The sequence below is a fragment of the Lupinus angustifolius genome, chromosome LG05, assembly GCF_001865875.1.
Source record: "Lupinus angustifolius cultivar Tanjil chromosome LG05, LupAngTanjil_v1.0, whole genome shotgun sequence".
NCBI lineage: Eukaryota > Viridiplantae > Streptophyta > Magnoliopsida > Fabales > Fabaceae > Lupinus > Lupinus angustifolius.
In genome coordinates this window covers 19,388,842-19,404,818 of record NC_032013.1, presented here as the reverse complement: position 1 = coordinate 19,404,818, position 15,977 = coordinate 19,388,842, and the positions used below count along the sequence as shown (strand labels likewise).

Sequence of the window (15,977 nt, the reverse complement as noted above, 5' to 3'; positions counted from 1 at the left end):
AAAAAGACATGCTTTATCTTTCAGTTAAGTTATTAAAATCAATTGAAGAGGCTTTATAAAATGGGTGTAAGGTGTAAGATGTTGGAGAAGTTAAGACATAATATCGACATATTAACCAAACTAAGACACATAATGAATCAATCTTTGGTAAATAGAATGAGTTTAAAATTTGTATATTGACAGTGTAAAGTTTTTTACACAGTACATTATTCATCATTGATTTGTATTACTTTTATTTAAGAATCAATGATGGTTAACAAATCAATAATGGATGATTTACTGACAGTGTAAAAAACACTTATACTGTCAGTGTATACATATTAAATCCAAATTGAATCGGTTAAGAGATTTGCATGACAACATAATGTTCACACAATTGCATGTAAATTAGTCTTCATACTTTTTCATAGCTGAGACATCTTTTCCAATTATGGGTACACGTCCTTCTATTCCATTACCTCATTTTTGCTTTTACGACTCTATCTTTTCACTTCATTTCATAATTTCAACAGGACTCTAGTGCCATAGAATGGTTTTGCTTTTTCATTCGAGTTTCAACAAGTGTTGTAATTCTTTTATTGAATTAAAAATATTAAAGAAAAAATTGAAACATTTAGTATGACAATTTAGTCTAGTATTGATATTGAGGAAATGCAATGGTTGCTGGATAGAGTCCGTAATTTGGGTGATGGCTGCAATTGTATTTTAAATTATTGTTACAGTTATATTTATTGTAATTGCAAAAAAAAAATACTGATATATATACATCATGGTTACGATGTTGTTGGGGGACTTAAAAAATCACAATATCATGACTATAATATAAAATAATAGTTTGACTTTGATATATAGACGGACAATAGAGTTTATTAGTTGTAATATGGTCTTTTGGTGGTCTAAGATGTAGTTTATGATTCTTTTTAGTACTAGATTATCTAGTATCGAAGTGTAAGAAGAAAATGATATTTTTAAGTTTTTATAATTTTATAATTTAAGAATAAAAAAAGATTTAAACCCTTAAAAATATTTTTTTGTAGTACATATTAATATCTCTAACCAATATTAATCTCCATGATATTAGGTCTACCATATTACCATATCCTGACACAATTAAGATATCAAGGATAAGAACATAAGTCTCTCACTCACACACCGATACATTTATAACACTAAATGACACTTCATTCATTTCTTGTTGTTGTATGAGGTTAATGTACACGAATGAAAAAGTCAACAAGAAATATCTTATTTTTTTATACTAAAATACACATATCACTTCTTAAGATAGAATAAAGATTAGAGAGTAAAATTAATTAATAAAAGGATGACAAATATAATAATTAAATGAGGATAAAATTGGAAAAAAACAATTCACGAAGCCTTAAATTTGTAAAACAACAATAGTCCTAAAAGAAAAATGTAAAACAACAAAAGATATAGAATGTAGGAAGTAATATTTTTTTCTTAGAAATATGTGTAGGTGTAGAAAATAAAGACTAAATTAGTGATGGTTGAATTGTTGTAAATATTGGATGCGCTAAGAGCCTAAATGTGGATGAAAAATATTGTCTCCTATGACCATGTGAATTACTTGAATAAAGTAAGAATATATATCTTATTCCACTATCTAATTTCCATTATAATTTTATTATTTCAATGATTCTAATGTCTTAATATGTCCCCATGAGCTACTTCAAGATTTCAAAACATGAAGTATATACACTTGAATTCAAACTTAGACAACTATATCTTTCTCTCCTCCCCATCAAAGAAGTTAGGCTATAGAAATAATATGCTCTTAAATATATATTTTTACCATAAGTCCCTAATAGATTTAAGTCAACGTTAATTTGTAAGGAAAAAACTGTTAAGAAACTAAGTAGTGTTATGTTTATTTAATCTATTGGAGGCTTACTATTATGTTTCTGATGACTGGTTTTCCTACTTTCTTAAGTTTTTTAGAATATAAATTAATTCAATTAAGATATTTTATATAGACCAAATTTCTGATTTCATATTTTAATATGTAGTTCAATAGCAACATTTATGTATGTCGAATTCATAGATTAATCTACCCATCCATTAATCTAATACTCTTAAGGACGCCTCAAATGTAGCAAGCATTTCAAATATATTTTTGTAAGTAAAGTTTTTTATAGTTAGGGGAGAAAAAAAAAATTATATATCTGTTACTTATCAAACCTTATCTATTATAATATTTGAATCCAAGACTTTCAAATAGAGATTTTCATACTCATTAAAATAATATAGAAACCCAACTATAGCTATGTAAAAATAAAATTCTTACATTTTTCCTGAAACAATATGAAGAATGAGCAATTCCTACCTCTTACAACAAATCACATGCTTTGTCCTTGAAAGTGAATCAAGTACGTGAGGTGATTGACCACAATTACATTTTGTATGGTGTTGTTCACTGTTTAAGATGCTCAAATTTTCAGCCTCTAATAGTGACTTCTATTTTCTATTATTTAATCTTTTATATAAGACCAATCTTTGATCCTATCAACATATTTAATACGCCAACTTTTTCCCTTAGTATATAACAAACAGCCTTAAAAACAATTCTAAATGACTCATTGAAACCAAGTACTAATAGTTCCTCTTTCCCAGTCTTTCTTTGTTCCAATTCCCAAGAAAATGATGAACTTTCAAACATGTCCCTTTACTATCTTAAACATGGTCTTTATCTATGTCTTTCTCTTCTCAACTAGGGTTTCAGGTAACTCCTTATTATGTGACATAGAAGAAGCTAAATTAAGTGACCCAAATGAAGCTCTTCATTACAAAATTGCTTCAATTGCTTCTGTTCTTGTTGCTGGCGCTCTTGGTGTGAGTCTTCCTCTATTGAGCAAAAAAATACCAACTTTAGACCCTCAAAATGATATATTTTTCATGGTTAAGGCTTTTGCAGCTGGTGTGATTCTAGCAACAGGGTTCATTCATATATTACCTGAAGCATTTGAAAGCTTAACTTCACCTTGCTTGAAGGAAAATCCATGGGGGAAATTTCCATTTACTGGTTTTGTTGCTATGTTGTCATCTATAGTAACATTGATGGTTGATTCATTAGCAACTGGGTATTACCAAAGGCAACATTTTAAAAATTCAAAGCAATTTCCTATTGATGAAGAAATTGGAGAAGAACATGTTGGTCATATGCATGTTCATACACATGCAACTCATGGACATTCTCATGGATCAGTTAATTCTTCTGAGGATTCAATTTCATCTGAATTAATTAGGAAACGTATCATTTCACAGGTAAGATCAATGAATTGTTGGTGTTTTTTCTCATGACATTATTTATTGAATTTTGTTTGACGCAGCAGTAAGATTGATATTTAATGTCCTATAGATCATAATTCATAAGTATGAGTTATTGAAATAGTCTTTCTGCTTACGAGAATAAAGCTGACGGAAGCATGATGTATTAACATTATTCGTTAAGTCTAGAACTGTTTGCCTTATTAATTAATGTTCAGTTTGGATTGGTTTGTGTTGGAAAAGAATCTGGTCCAGTAATGAATAGGCAAATTGTTGTTTTTATATTTACATTGAATGGTAAAGTATCTTAATTATCATTATTTTTAATGGATAAAAATGTCACTTCTTTTATGTTTTTTCATATTATTTTTTTGATATACTTGTTTATCTAGTACTGAAGATAATCTTCACTAGTTTATGTTTAGGTGTTGGAGATAGGAATTGTGGTTCATTCGGTTATCATTGGAATATCTTTGGGTACTGCAACTAGCATTGATACCATAAAGCCTCTCCTGGTGGCCTTGTCTTTCCATCAATTTTTTGAAGGATTGGGTCTTGGTGGTTGCATATCTCAGGTATTGTAATTTGTAGTCAATTTTTTTGTATGCATGTATTCATTGACACCATAAAGCCTCTTAAAGTAGCCTTGTCTTGCATAACTATAATGATAATCGGTTTGGTACTTGTTTCTCTATTAGTGTAAATAAAAGTTAAATGTATTTTGCTATTATCCAAAATTTATCTAATAGGAGAAAAAAGGAAGTTGCGTGTGAATATATTTTGTAGTTTTGAAAATTGGGATTGGTTTGTAAAATGTCGTCATGATGATAACATCCTCATCATTATAAATAAAAAACAAAAATAACTAACTTTTTCGCCATGAAGAAAGAAAGACAAAAACACCAATTAGTAATATTAGTGAATAAAGACTTACTTTTTGGTTTCTGGCTTTATGCATGTTAATTACATGACTCACATAGCAGTTACAGTTTTATAATGAGTGGCTTTGGATAAATTAGATTTTTTTTAAATATGTTTTTCATTTAAGTCATTCCATCTTTCATCCAATAACTTAAATTTAATAATTTGACCAAATTCACTAGACATAATCCCATTAAAACCAAAACAAGACAAAAATCTCTTTGTACCACCAAACTTTTAGTTTAGTTGTATAAAACTCTACTAGATGGTAATATATCATGTTTAAAACCCTACTAGATCTCCCTATATAGTACTAGGCCAAAGATTGGTTTAGTGGTGTAACCTACTACATCTCCATGTATCATATTAGGCCAAAGGTTAAATATTAGATTTGAAAGTGACATGTCTAGGAAGGAGAATCATGTAGAATTAATTGTGAGGATATCTTAGTTATACAAAAAAACACAAAATTCTCAATATATAGCTACATGTATCGAGGTGCTTCTTATGCTAAATTGAACACTTTCTGTTGTGCAGGCAAAGTTCGAGTCCAGGTCCACAGCAATTATGGGCACATTTTTTTCACTAACAACACCAATAGGGATCGCAATTGGAATGGGAATATCAAGTGTGTATAAAGAGAATAGCCCAACCGCTCTAATTGTTGAAGGTGTTTTTAATTCTTCTTCTGCTGGAATTTTGATTTACATGGCATTAGTGGACCTGCTAGCAGCAGATTTTATGAGCCCTACTCTGCAGAATAATTTGAAGCTTCAACTTGGAGCAAATATCTCACTTCTTTTAGGTGCAGGTTGCATGTCTCTATTGGCCAAATGGGCTTAAGTTTTTTTGGGTTTATCTCTTGTCATTACTCCGCATAATAGAGCTTTATACCAGCTTTTGCTTAATTTTTGTATCCCTTTCTCAATTAATTTTTCCTTATATATGTATTCTTTTTAATAGTGCTAGTGCTATACCAAAATATGCACCACTCAATATGGCATCATGCTCAACACTCACTTAATTCCTAATAATCTCTCCTATATTTGTGTTAGAGTAATTATTATCAATATTGTATCGGTCATCAAACCAATCAGTATATAATAATTTAACTATTTATTCTCTTATTAAATCGTATATCAGTGAAATTAAATATATATATATATATATATATTATACTAATATTAATGTTTAAATTCACTAAAGAAGACAATAAATACTTTTATTTTCATTAGAAAAATTAATTTTAAATGAAAATCTACCAATATAATGAGTACAATTTAATTGTCGGTCACGTCTGATATAATAGGTTTTGGCCAGATTTACTGTTCTAATTATTATACTATACTAGTTTTCTGGTTGAATCGGCTTGCACATATAAGCTTTTACAACAGCAGAAGTATTTCGAGTGTTCTACCAGCCTCATAAGAGCTCAACCCTGTTTAACTCACCTGACATTGGGCCACTAAAACTCATTTTCAATAACTTTTCAAGATTTATCCTTTTCAATACTCTCTCAAACAAACAAAAAAAACATTGGGATATGATACCACTTATTAACACCGTGGAGAACATTTGATCACATGATCATTTATAAATGAATCATAATAAGTGAACCTAAAACCATATTTTGATAGAAACCTTTAAGGTATAAGGTTTATGAATTTATTCACTTTATAAATTTCAAAATTAATACATTATCTCTTGTTTGTGTGAGATTTAAGTCACTCAAACTTGATTCCTAACACCTCTCATCTTACCAAATATATCATAAGCAGGGTTTGCATCACCAAACTAAATTTCATTGCCAGATGAATGTGGAAAATACATACTAATAAATCATTTAAGCTAAGATATTCATCATCATTTTAGTAACGGATCCCACCCCTCTTCTACCCAGCTTCTCAATAATAGAAAGTCTTAACATAGTTATATTAATGACTGTGAAGCAAAGTCCAAGTATATCGAAATAAAAAAGTACTCAATAGGATTTAATTGCCTATAAAAAGTGCCCATTAGTAATATGATCGTAACAAAAAAGATAAAAGTGTCATTGAAAATTATATTTTCCTTTATTTTTTGAAGCATTTGCCTCTCAATTAATGGAGATGATCCTAACACATTAGTGAAATATTTTGAAAATGCAAAGAGAAAAAAAAGTACAAGTGGGATAAAAAGTTAAAAACTAGGATTCCATAGCTTGTGGTTGGTGAATGGTCACCCAGACAGCAGAATATCTTCTTCTTACAAGCTCCCTACATTGCAATTTGATGTCATTTTGACTTCCCTTAACTTAGATGATACTAAAACCAAGTTGAAAGTATATTATTGATCTAACATCTAAATCTTGAACTATGACTTTGTGGTCTATAAATTAAAGTTTTGTTATCCTCTGTTGTGATATATTCCTTTGACGAGAGTCCCTCAGTGACTAAAATTATTGACCTCAAAAATATAGTTAACCAATTTCATTCAATTACGACTTAATAAAATTGATTCGTCTGAGTTATGAGTTTGTATTGTGGAAGGCTTTTATCAAAAGAAATAAATTAGGATAGAGTACATCATCTATGTACTATTAATGTAATGATTTATACATAATTAATATATTATTCATTATTTATTTAAAATGCTAGTGATGATTTTTATAAATAATAGATAATACATTAATAATGTATAAAATTCATACATTGTTGGTGAATACATTTTTTTCGCATTATGATAAAGGAGGATGAATATAAACGATAATGACTAGCATAAATGGATTTTCTCAATGTAGATCACATTTCCTGTGAAATTGACCATTCATGATTAGCAGATCGAATCAGCATAAATAGATTAAGGGCTTTTATTTTCTACTTATCAGTCCATCTTTTCTCTAGGTATGTTTTATTATTGAAAATGCTCATTTCTCTCATTCCAAAACTTTGCTTTGCATATCAAAGTATCAAATAATCTATGACTAGAATTGAGTCGAACTAGATCTCAGCTTAGTTTAACTCGATAAGGATTTATAATAAATCAATCATGAACCTAATGAATAGTATTGTATACAGCTCAAGTTTGACTCGTTTATTTAACGAGCTTAATTTTTCAAGTCAAGTTCGACATATTTAGTTCATGAACAAAATTTGTCGAGCTAAATAACAAGCCAAGTTTTAAAAAAATATTAAGTTGATTCAATTCATTATCAGTCCGGAATGTTAATTCATAATTCAGTTTTTTGATAGTTAGTTTACTTTCCAAATATAATAATGCAGTTAATTATGAGCAACTATATATAGCAAGTGTAGTTTGTAATCTAACTAATTGATTTGTTCCTTGCCTTTGCTGAAATAATATACTTCCCTACTTCACTCAATCTTCTTCTTCTTCCCTCTGTTTTCTGATTTGCACAACAATGGTATCTAGAGCTTCTTTTTTTTCAATCCAGGGACAATCACAAGATTGCCATGACAAATAATAATGGCTTCACAATGACATTGCCCACATTGGTTGGTAAGAACTATGAACGATGGAGAGTGCAGATGAAGGTCCTCTTTGGATATCAAGAAATTCTTGATATAGTGCAGAATGGATATCAATCACTTGGTGAAGAAGATACTGAAATCCAGATATCCACCTTCAGAGAATGCAAGAAAAGGGACTGTAAGGCTTTGTTTTTAATACACCAATGTGTAGATGAAGCTAATTTTGAAAAAATCTCCAATGCTAAGACAACTAAAGAAGCCTAGGAGAATCTTGAAAGAAGTTATGCAGGGGCAGAGAAGGTGCAGAAGGTAAAGTTGCAGACCTTGAGAAGGGAGTATGAGCTTGTGCAAATGAAAGAAGGTGACTCAATCTCAGACTACTTCACCAAAATTAGATCCATAACAAATCTGATGAAAGGATGTGGTGAAGTGATGAGAGATCAATTGGTGGTTGAAAAAGTGTTAAGAACACTAACACCTAGGTTTGATCATATAGTGGTAGCTATAGAGGAGAGTCAAAGGATCTTAAAGTGTTCAAGATTGATGAATTGCAAAGCTCATTAGAAGCACATGAACAGAGAATTATGGAGAGGAATCACGAAAATGATTCTAAGCAAGCCCTCCAAGCCAAGTTCTCCAAGAAATCTTCTGGTCAAAGATGTCTCCAAAAGAAACTCAAAGGCAAATGGAAAAGTGACAAAGTAAAGAATCAAGAAAGAACCAGACAAAAATATGGTTCAGCAGCCCATAAATTCAGTATGCAGGATCAAACTCTTAGAAGAAATAAAAAGAGATTTGATAAGAGGAAGGTACAATGCTTCAATTGTAAGAACTTTGGCCATTATACAACTGAGTGCAGATTCAAACAGGGCAATGGTGGATTATAAATTGAGGCAAAAATGGCTCAAGGTGACGATTCTGATGAAGAGCAAGTATTGCTCATGGTCACTACAGAGAAGGAACAAGCCAAAACAGATTGCTGGTATCTTGACACAGGTTGCTCCAACCATATGACAGGTCACAAAGATTGGTTTGTGAGTCTTGATGGCACTGCTAAAAGTAGAGTGAAATTTGCAGATCATAGCTCTATTGAGGCATAGGGGATTGGTGATATTTCAATCTAAAGGAAGGATGGCAAACCAACATACATTCACAATGTTCTGTATGTACGAAAAATGAGGAGCAATCTGTTGAGCCTTGGACAGTTGCTCGAAAGAGGGTACACAATGATGATGGTAGACAAGATTTGAAGATATTTGATTGTGAAAGGAATCTAATCTTGAAGGTTCCACTGTCTAGCAATAGAACATTCAAGATTGGGATTCAAGTGAACAACCACAGATGCTTGATGTCCAAGACAACTAAAGAAAGTTGGGTTTGGCACCAAAGGTATGGTAATTTGAAGTTCAAAAGTCTAGATTTCCTATGTAAAATTGGAGCTGTAACAGGTCTACCATCAATTAGAACTCCTAGTGAGTTGTGTGATGATTGTCTTGCAAGCAAGCAGGCAAAGAACTCATTCTCTACCTATGTTCCAACCAAATCAGCAAGACCACTTGAGTTGGTATTCTCAGATGTGTGTGGATCCTTTGAGGAGAATTCAATAGGAGGCAACATGTACTTTGTGACTTTCATAGATGATCTCACAAGGAAAACTTGGGTGTACTTGATCAAAAGGAAGAGTGATGTCTTTAATACTTTTCTTAGTTTCAAAGCTCAAGTTGAGAGACAGAGCAGTCTAAAAATGAAGGCTCTGAGAACTGATGGTGGAGGAGAATATATGTCAAGTGATTGGAAGGCATTTTGTGCTAGAGAAGGCTTGATTCATGAGGTGATTGCACCTTACACTCCACAGCACAATGGCACTGCAGAAAGGAAAAACAGATACATCCTCAACATGGCCAAGAGCATGCTAAGAACCAAGAGAATGCCTAAGAAGTTTTGGGGAGAAGCTGTTTCAACAGCAGTATACATCTTGAATAGGTGTCCTACAAAAAGACTTGGTGAAGTCACACCTGAGGAAGCTTGGTCAGGTCAAAAACCAAGTGTTGGTCACCATAGAATCTTTGGTTCTGTTTGCTATAAACATGTACCTGAGATGCAAAGGAAGAAGCTAGATGATAGGGCTGAGAAGTTGATCTTGCTTGGCTATCACTCCACTGGAGCCTATAGAATCTTCAATCCACTTACTCATAGGATCATGTTAAGCAGAGATGTGAAGTTTGATGAGTCACAAGGCTGGAATTGGGACAACAACATTGACAACTCCAAAAAATACATCTAATGCACCTTGATGAAGCAGTAGCAGAAGAATCACCAGTGATTGTTGAGCAACCATCTGCAATTGAGGATCAGAATCAGAGAAGACCTCATCGGAATAGACAAGCTCCACCAAGATTGAGTGATTATGAGATCTTTCCAGATTCAGAAATCACTGCAGAGGGGGAGCTAGTTCACATGGCATTATTGGCAGAAATGGAACCTGTGAGTTTTGATGATGCAATAAAAAACAACCATTGGTTGGAGGCAATGAAGGAAGAACTCAAGTCCATTGAGAAGAATCATACTTGGGAACTCACTCAATTACCAAGTGACAAGAAAGCTATTACACTAAGATGGGTTTACAAGGCAAAAGTAAATCCAAAAGGAGAAGTAACAAAGTTTAAAGCTAGGCTTGTTGCAAAGGGATTCTTACAAAAACAAGGCTTAGACTATGATGAAGTCTTTGCACTTGTTGCAAGAATGGAAATCATAAGATTGGTAGTGGCATTGGCAAGTTATCATGTCTGGACAATCCAACAGATGGATGTCAAGTCAACTTTTCTTAATGGACCTCTAGAAGAAGAAGTGTTTGTCTCTCAGCCACCAGGTTTTGAAGTTGCAGGCAAGGAAAACTATGTGTACAAGTTGCATAAGGCACTCTATGGGCTCAAACAAGCTCCAAGAGCTTGGAATAAAAGAATAGATGGATACCTATTGCAGCTTGGGTTTGTAAAGTGCACAACTGAGTATGGAGTGTACACAAAAGGGTCAAGCTTGAATGGTTTGCTCATAATTTGCTTGTATGTTGATGATATGTTGGTGACAGGAAGCAAGATAAATGAAATCGAGGCATTTAAAGAGAGCATGAAGGCATAATTTGAGATGAGTGACCTAGGGAACCTTACCTACTTCCTAGGAATTGAGTTCATAAGAACTAAGGATGGGATCTTCATGCACCAGAAAAAGTACTCCACTGATATACTAGAGAGGTTTCAGATGCAAACTTGCAACTCTGCTTCAACTCCTATTGAATCAGGGAACATCTCACAAACTCTTGAAGAAGAAAATCAACTTGCAGATAAAACTCTCTATAGGCAGATGATTGGATGCTTGAGATATGTCTGCAATACAAGACCAGACATGGCATATGGTGTATGAGTGGTTAGTAGGCATATGGAGACACATAAGAAGACTCATCTACTAGCAGCAAAAAGGTTGCTTAGGTATCTAAAGAGAACAGTTGAGCTTGGCTTACTACTTCCCTGCAAAACCAACAATCTCAATCACGATATGTTTGGATTTAGTGATGCTGACTGGTGTGGAGATAAAGCTGATAGGAAGAGCACAATAGGGTATTTGTTTTTGCTTGGAAATGCTCCAATCTCTTGGTGCTCAAAGAAGCAAGATGTGGTTGCCTTATCTTCTTGTGAAGCAGAATACATTGCTACTTGTATAGTTGCTTGTCAGGTGTTATGGCTTGAAACTTTACTTGAAGAACTGAAGATAAGAAATGAAAAGAGTATGGTGTTGTTTATGGATAACAAATCAGCAATAAACCTTGCTAAAAATCCAGTTTCACATGGCAGGAGTAAACACATTGAGACTAGATTTCATTTCTTAAGAAGTGAAGTAAGCAAATGGAGGAGAGGTTTAAAGAAGGATAGGTTTGAGATGTTGAGAATCAAAATAGGAGTAGTGGCAGCAAAGGGAAACTGAACTAAGGAGGGATGTTAATTCATAATTCAGTTTTGTGATAGTTAGTTTACTTTTCAAATATAGTAATACAGTTAGTTATGAGCAACTATATATTGCAAGTGGAGTTTGTAATCTAACTAATTGATTTGTTCCTTGCCTTTGCTGAAATAATAAACTTCCCTACTTCACTCAATCTTCTTCTTCTTCCCTCTGTTTTCTGATTTGCACAACACGGAATCCATCCTAAAGTTATGTATATATTGGTTATTTATTAAAATCAATCTAAACCATATCATATTCAAATTAACCGGTTTTAAAAAAGTTTTAATTTTGGATTTCTTTTATCAATTTTCGTAAATCTAATGTCAAAATCGAATTCTTTTTACCAATTTTTGGAAATCCAATTCCAAATCCGGTTTTCTTTACCAAATTTTAAAAATTCATTTTCAAATCTGAGTTTGTTTACTAGTTTTCGGAAATCCAATTTCTAATCTAAAGCAGATAAAGACAATAACCATATAATGGGAAGACTTTCCTCAACAAAATAGATGGCGACAATAACTTCCTATACTAATGAGTTAAATTCATTTTTTTTTTGTATAAGTAATTGTATTATTATAATAAGTGTAACTCATTTTTTAAATATATAAATGTCGTCCTTTTCAACAACTATAGTTCTTGGAAATTAAATTTAAAATTTATCAACCTTTTAAACTTTTGACCTTATATCACTAGACTGTTAGAGCCTTATTTATTGCAGTTCATTTGTAAAATTCAATTTGTTTATATTAATTAAAAGCTTGTAAATGTTTTTATTTATGAAAATGATTAAAAGGTAACAAAAGTATAAGTGCGTACATGTTTTTGATGCTGGTTAATTTATACCAGATTTATGCTTTGTGAAGATTTCGTGACTCTAGTATGGCCGTTGGAATAGCAGAGTATATATGCTTGGGAATGTGACCAGGAACAGAGCGCCATAAGAAGGGGAAGAGAATTGCAGCAATTAAACAGAGAAGGAATCATAGCACATGAATACAAAACCACAATGGAAGCAGCCATGGATTCTACTTGCAGGTCCATATCAAGTTAGTTAAGGATATTTTCAACCAACTTAAAGGACCCACTAATACTCTTTTTTCACGTCTCATAAGAAAGTGGGAGAATTAATAAAACAATCTCTTTCATAATTATTTTTTAAAATTAAAATTTGAAATTACAGTAATATAATATTTACAATATAATTTTTTAAATTTTAATTGTTAATAAAATATTTCTTCATTTTTTATTATATCTACATATTTCTTTCCTTTGATATACATATTTTTATCATTCAAAAATTTATATTTATACACTTTTTTTCTTTTCTACTATCCAACTAAACCACAATCAAGGGAACGGGCTTGGCAGAATCAGCGGGAAAAGAAGACATTGTTGAGCTTGATTCTAGTCCGACTTTGTGAAATGACTTGAGAGGTGTAGGATAAGTAGGAGTTGGAAACAACGGAAGTAAAATACCACTACTTTTAACGTTATTTTACTTATTTCGTGAATTGGAGGCGGGATACAACCCCTGTTTTTGGACCCAAGGCCGACCTTGGTTAGTCTATCTGAGTTTATCATTCAAAAATTTACATCTATACATTTCTCTTCTTTTTCTTTCTTTTCTTTTATATTAAACATACAAAAATTTATTCTACTTCTCATAACTTTCTTCCCTCTCTCTTCTCTATTCTCTCATTTTTCTACTATACAAATCATTATGTTTGAGGAGGGTTCATGGAGGTGGAGCAATGCTTTGAATTGGAAAAATAAATTGTATCTTAGGGTTCCCATTGTTTTATATGCAATCTTATTGTATATGACTTTTCTTCCTCATCCATATCTAGAAATTGGATTAAGATTATCTCGAACAGGAAATAAAATCTTCATTTTTATTTGGGTCTCATACATTATTTTATAATTTATTACAACTATTATGAAATAAGAATAAGAATAACATATTTTTTACACAATAACAAACATCATTCTTATTCTTATTTGGATCTCATAACATCCACTTTTCCTACAACATTTACTTTTTCCTTACTTTCTCTTGACTAAGAACAACAAAGAATTATTCTTATTTAAAAATAAAAATCAGAAAACAAAAATGACACAATAGAAAATATATTAAAAATCTTCTTATTTTATTAAGAACAAGTAGAGTGGTTTTGCTGTATTCTTTCCTATTCCCCATATTTAAAAAAAAAATACACTTCTCATCGATTAATATGAATAACTACCACATAGAGCGCCAATATATCACAATGTTAACTACATCATCATCATCATTTAAAGGCGAATCTCAGATAAAGGGATCACAAACTTCAATTTTTGACGGACTAAAATAATCCAAAAAAACTTAGAGGACTAATCACAAAATCTATCATATTTACCAGACTAAAAAACTTATTAAAGCAATACATATTTGAAGGCATCTTCCTTTGCTTCACTCACTGAAGCATGACCAAAACTGTAGAGATTCAAAACTTAGCATTAGAACACCTGGATTCTCCTTTGAACAGGACATTATGCATTCTTTGGTTGGTTGATATGATATCCCTTGTTTATTTTTGAGAAAAAAATGTATATAGTGACAATGAATGAGTTTGATATACTGTTATTGTATTATTCACCATTTATATTTAATTACCATTGAATCTTCAAAAAAAAATTGATTCAAATGAATAATGAGTAATGCAACGACTGTATATAAATCTTTATATTAATAATTATTAGTTTATTTTTTTGTTGTTGTGCAACTTAAATATTTGATGATTTCTGACTACTAAATTGGAAGAATGTGTGTGAATGTGGTGAACTTAAGAGTTAGGAGCTATGCCTTCCAGCTTCAATTCATAATGTTTTTTTTACTGTAGAACATTTTATGTTTTAGTCCACACAAAAAACTTTTAATTTTTTACCTAGTAATCTAATCTTGCTTTGATAGCTCATTTATTATATTTAACTATGACATGTTAAATTTTTATGTGTTTACATTGCAAAGTAATTTTTAACTAAAGTAAGAAAATCTAACTTCGTACAAAAGTGTTTTGCAAAACAAAAATGTTATTAGTACCCTTACGATCGATACACTTTAAAAATGAGGCTTTCACAATGTTAGCCTAAAGCATACTTTTCCTGAAGCATCTCAAGTAGTGTAAAATAAATGAATTAGAAAATGACACTATTAGGAACCATGGCCTCAACTTCAAGTTTGACAAACTGGAAAAATCAAGATGCACTTAAAATTAGCGATAACTAATTTCTAATGTAAATGATTATCTAAAGTTTAAGTTAATGATAATATATGTGACTATTTTTTATGTAAAGAAAAATCATACAAAAAATGATGCACTTCATTCTACCAATTGAAATTGTACTAAGAAAGTTAGAAGGATGAACAAATATATAATATAAATAATACAAAAATTGTACCTTGATTGGTTGATCGCCTATTTAACTTTAAACACAGGAGTAGGTGATATAATAAACAGTGTAAAAAATTTTACACTGTCAGCATATCATTCACCATTGATTTGTAATACTTTTATTTGAAAGTCAATGATAACTAACATATGAATGATGGAGATTTACTCACAGTGTAAAAAATAATTACACTGTCAGTGTATATATATTAAATCCTGAATTTTAAAGAGTAAAAAAAATATCATATAAAAATTGAGAAAAAAATGTAAACACTCGTGCGTATGAGTTCTATACAATGTTACTGCATCATCTACTAACTGAATGATGGTTTGATGTATGATATAATAACTGTGTATAAATTTTTATACTGATAGTGCATGATATTATACTCATAAAAATATATAGTAAACATTTTTTTAGGCAGGAGGGTCACTCCTCCATATCACTTAAGCATGGGTCTGCCCTGATTTCTAGTGATAATTTAGATTAAGGTACTCATCATTCTAATTTTTAGTGATAATTCAGATTAAGGTACTTATCGTCCTGATTTCTAGTGATAATTCAAATTAAGGTTCTTACAATTATGGTCTTATAGATTGTGAGCATAATTACGAGACTCATTAACCATATTTTCTATAATCATTTATGATATTATGTTTTTTTGTAGTCTTCATCATCGTATTGTAATTTAAAACTATGATTGAGATGTATAACCCAAAACATTTTTTCTGTTGCATGCATGTTCAACTCTAGTTATAAATTAATAAAATTCCACTTGAAGTATTTAACATAATCTTGCTTATGGTTATTGACTAACCAATCCCTCATCCTCACGCCACAACCAAGTAAGTGCTAGAGTTTTCATGAGAC

The 15,977-nt window shown here is 31.4% G+C and overlaps 1 protein-coding gene across 1 annotated transcript; it reads left to right on the top strand.

Annotated features, from left to right (window-relative positions):
- Positions 2,572–5,117, top strand: LOC109347990 (zinc transporter 1-like). Its single transcript, XM_019588156.1, has 3 exons — positions 2,572–3,285; positions 3,714–3,863; positions 4,747–5,117. Exons 1-3 carry the CDS (start codon positions 2,662–2,664, stop codon positions 5,050–5,052), a joined length of 1,080 nt encoding a protein of 359 aa, XP_019443701.1. The 5' UTR covers positions 2,572–2,661; the 3' UTR covers positions 5,053–5,117.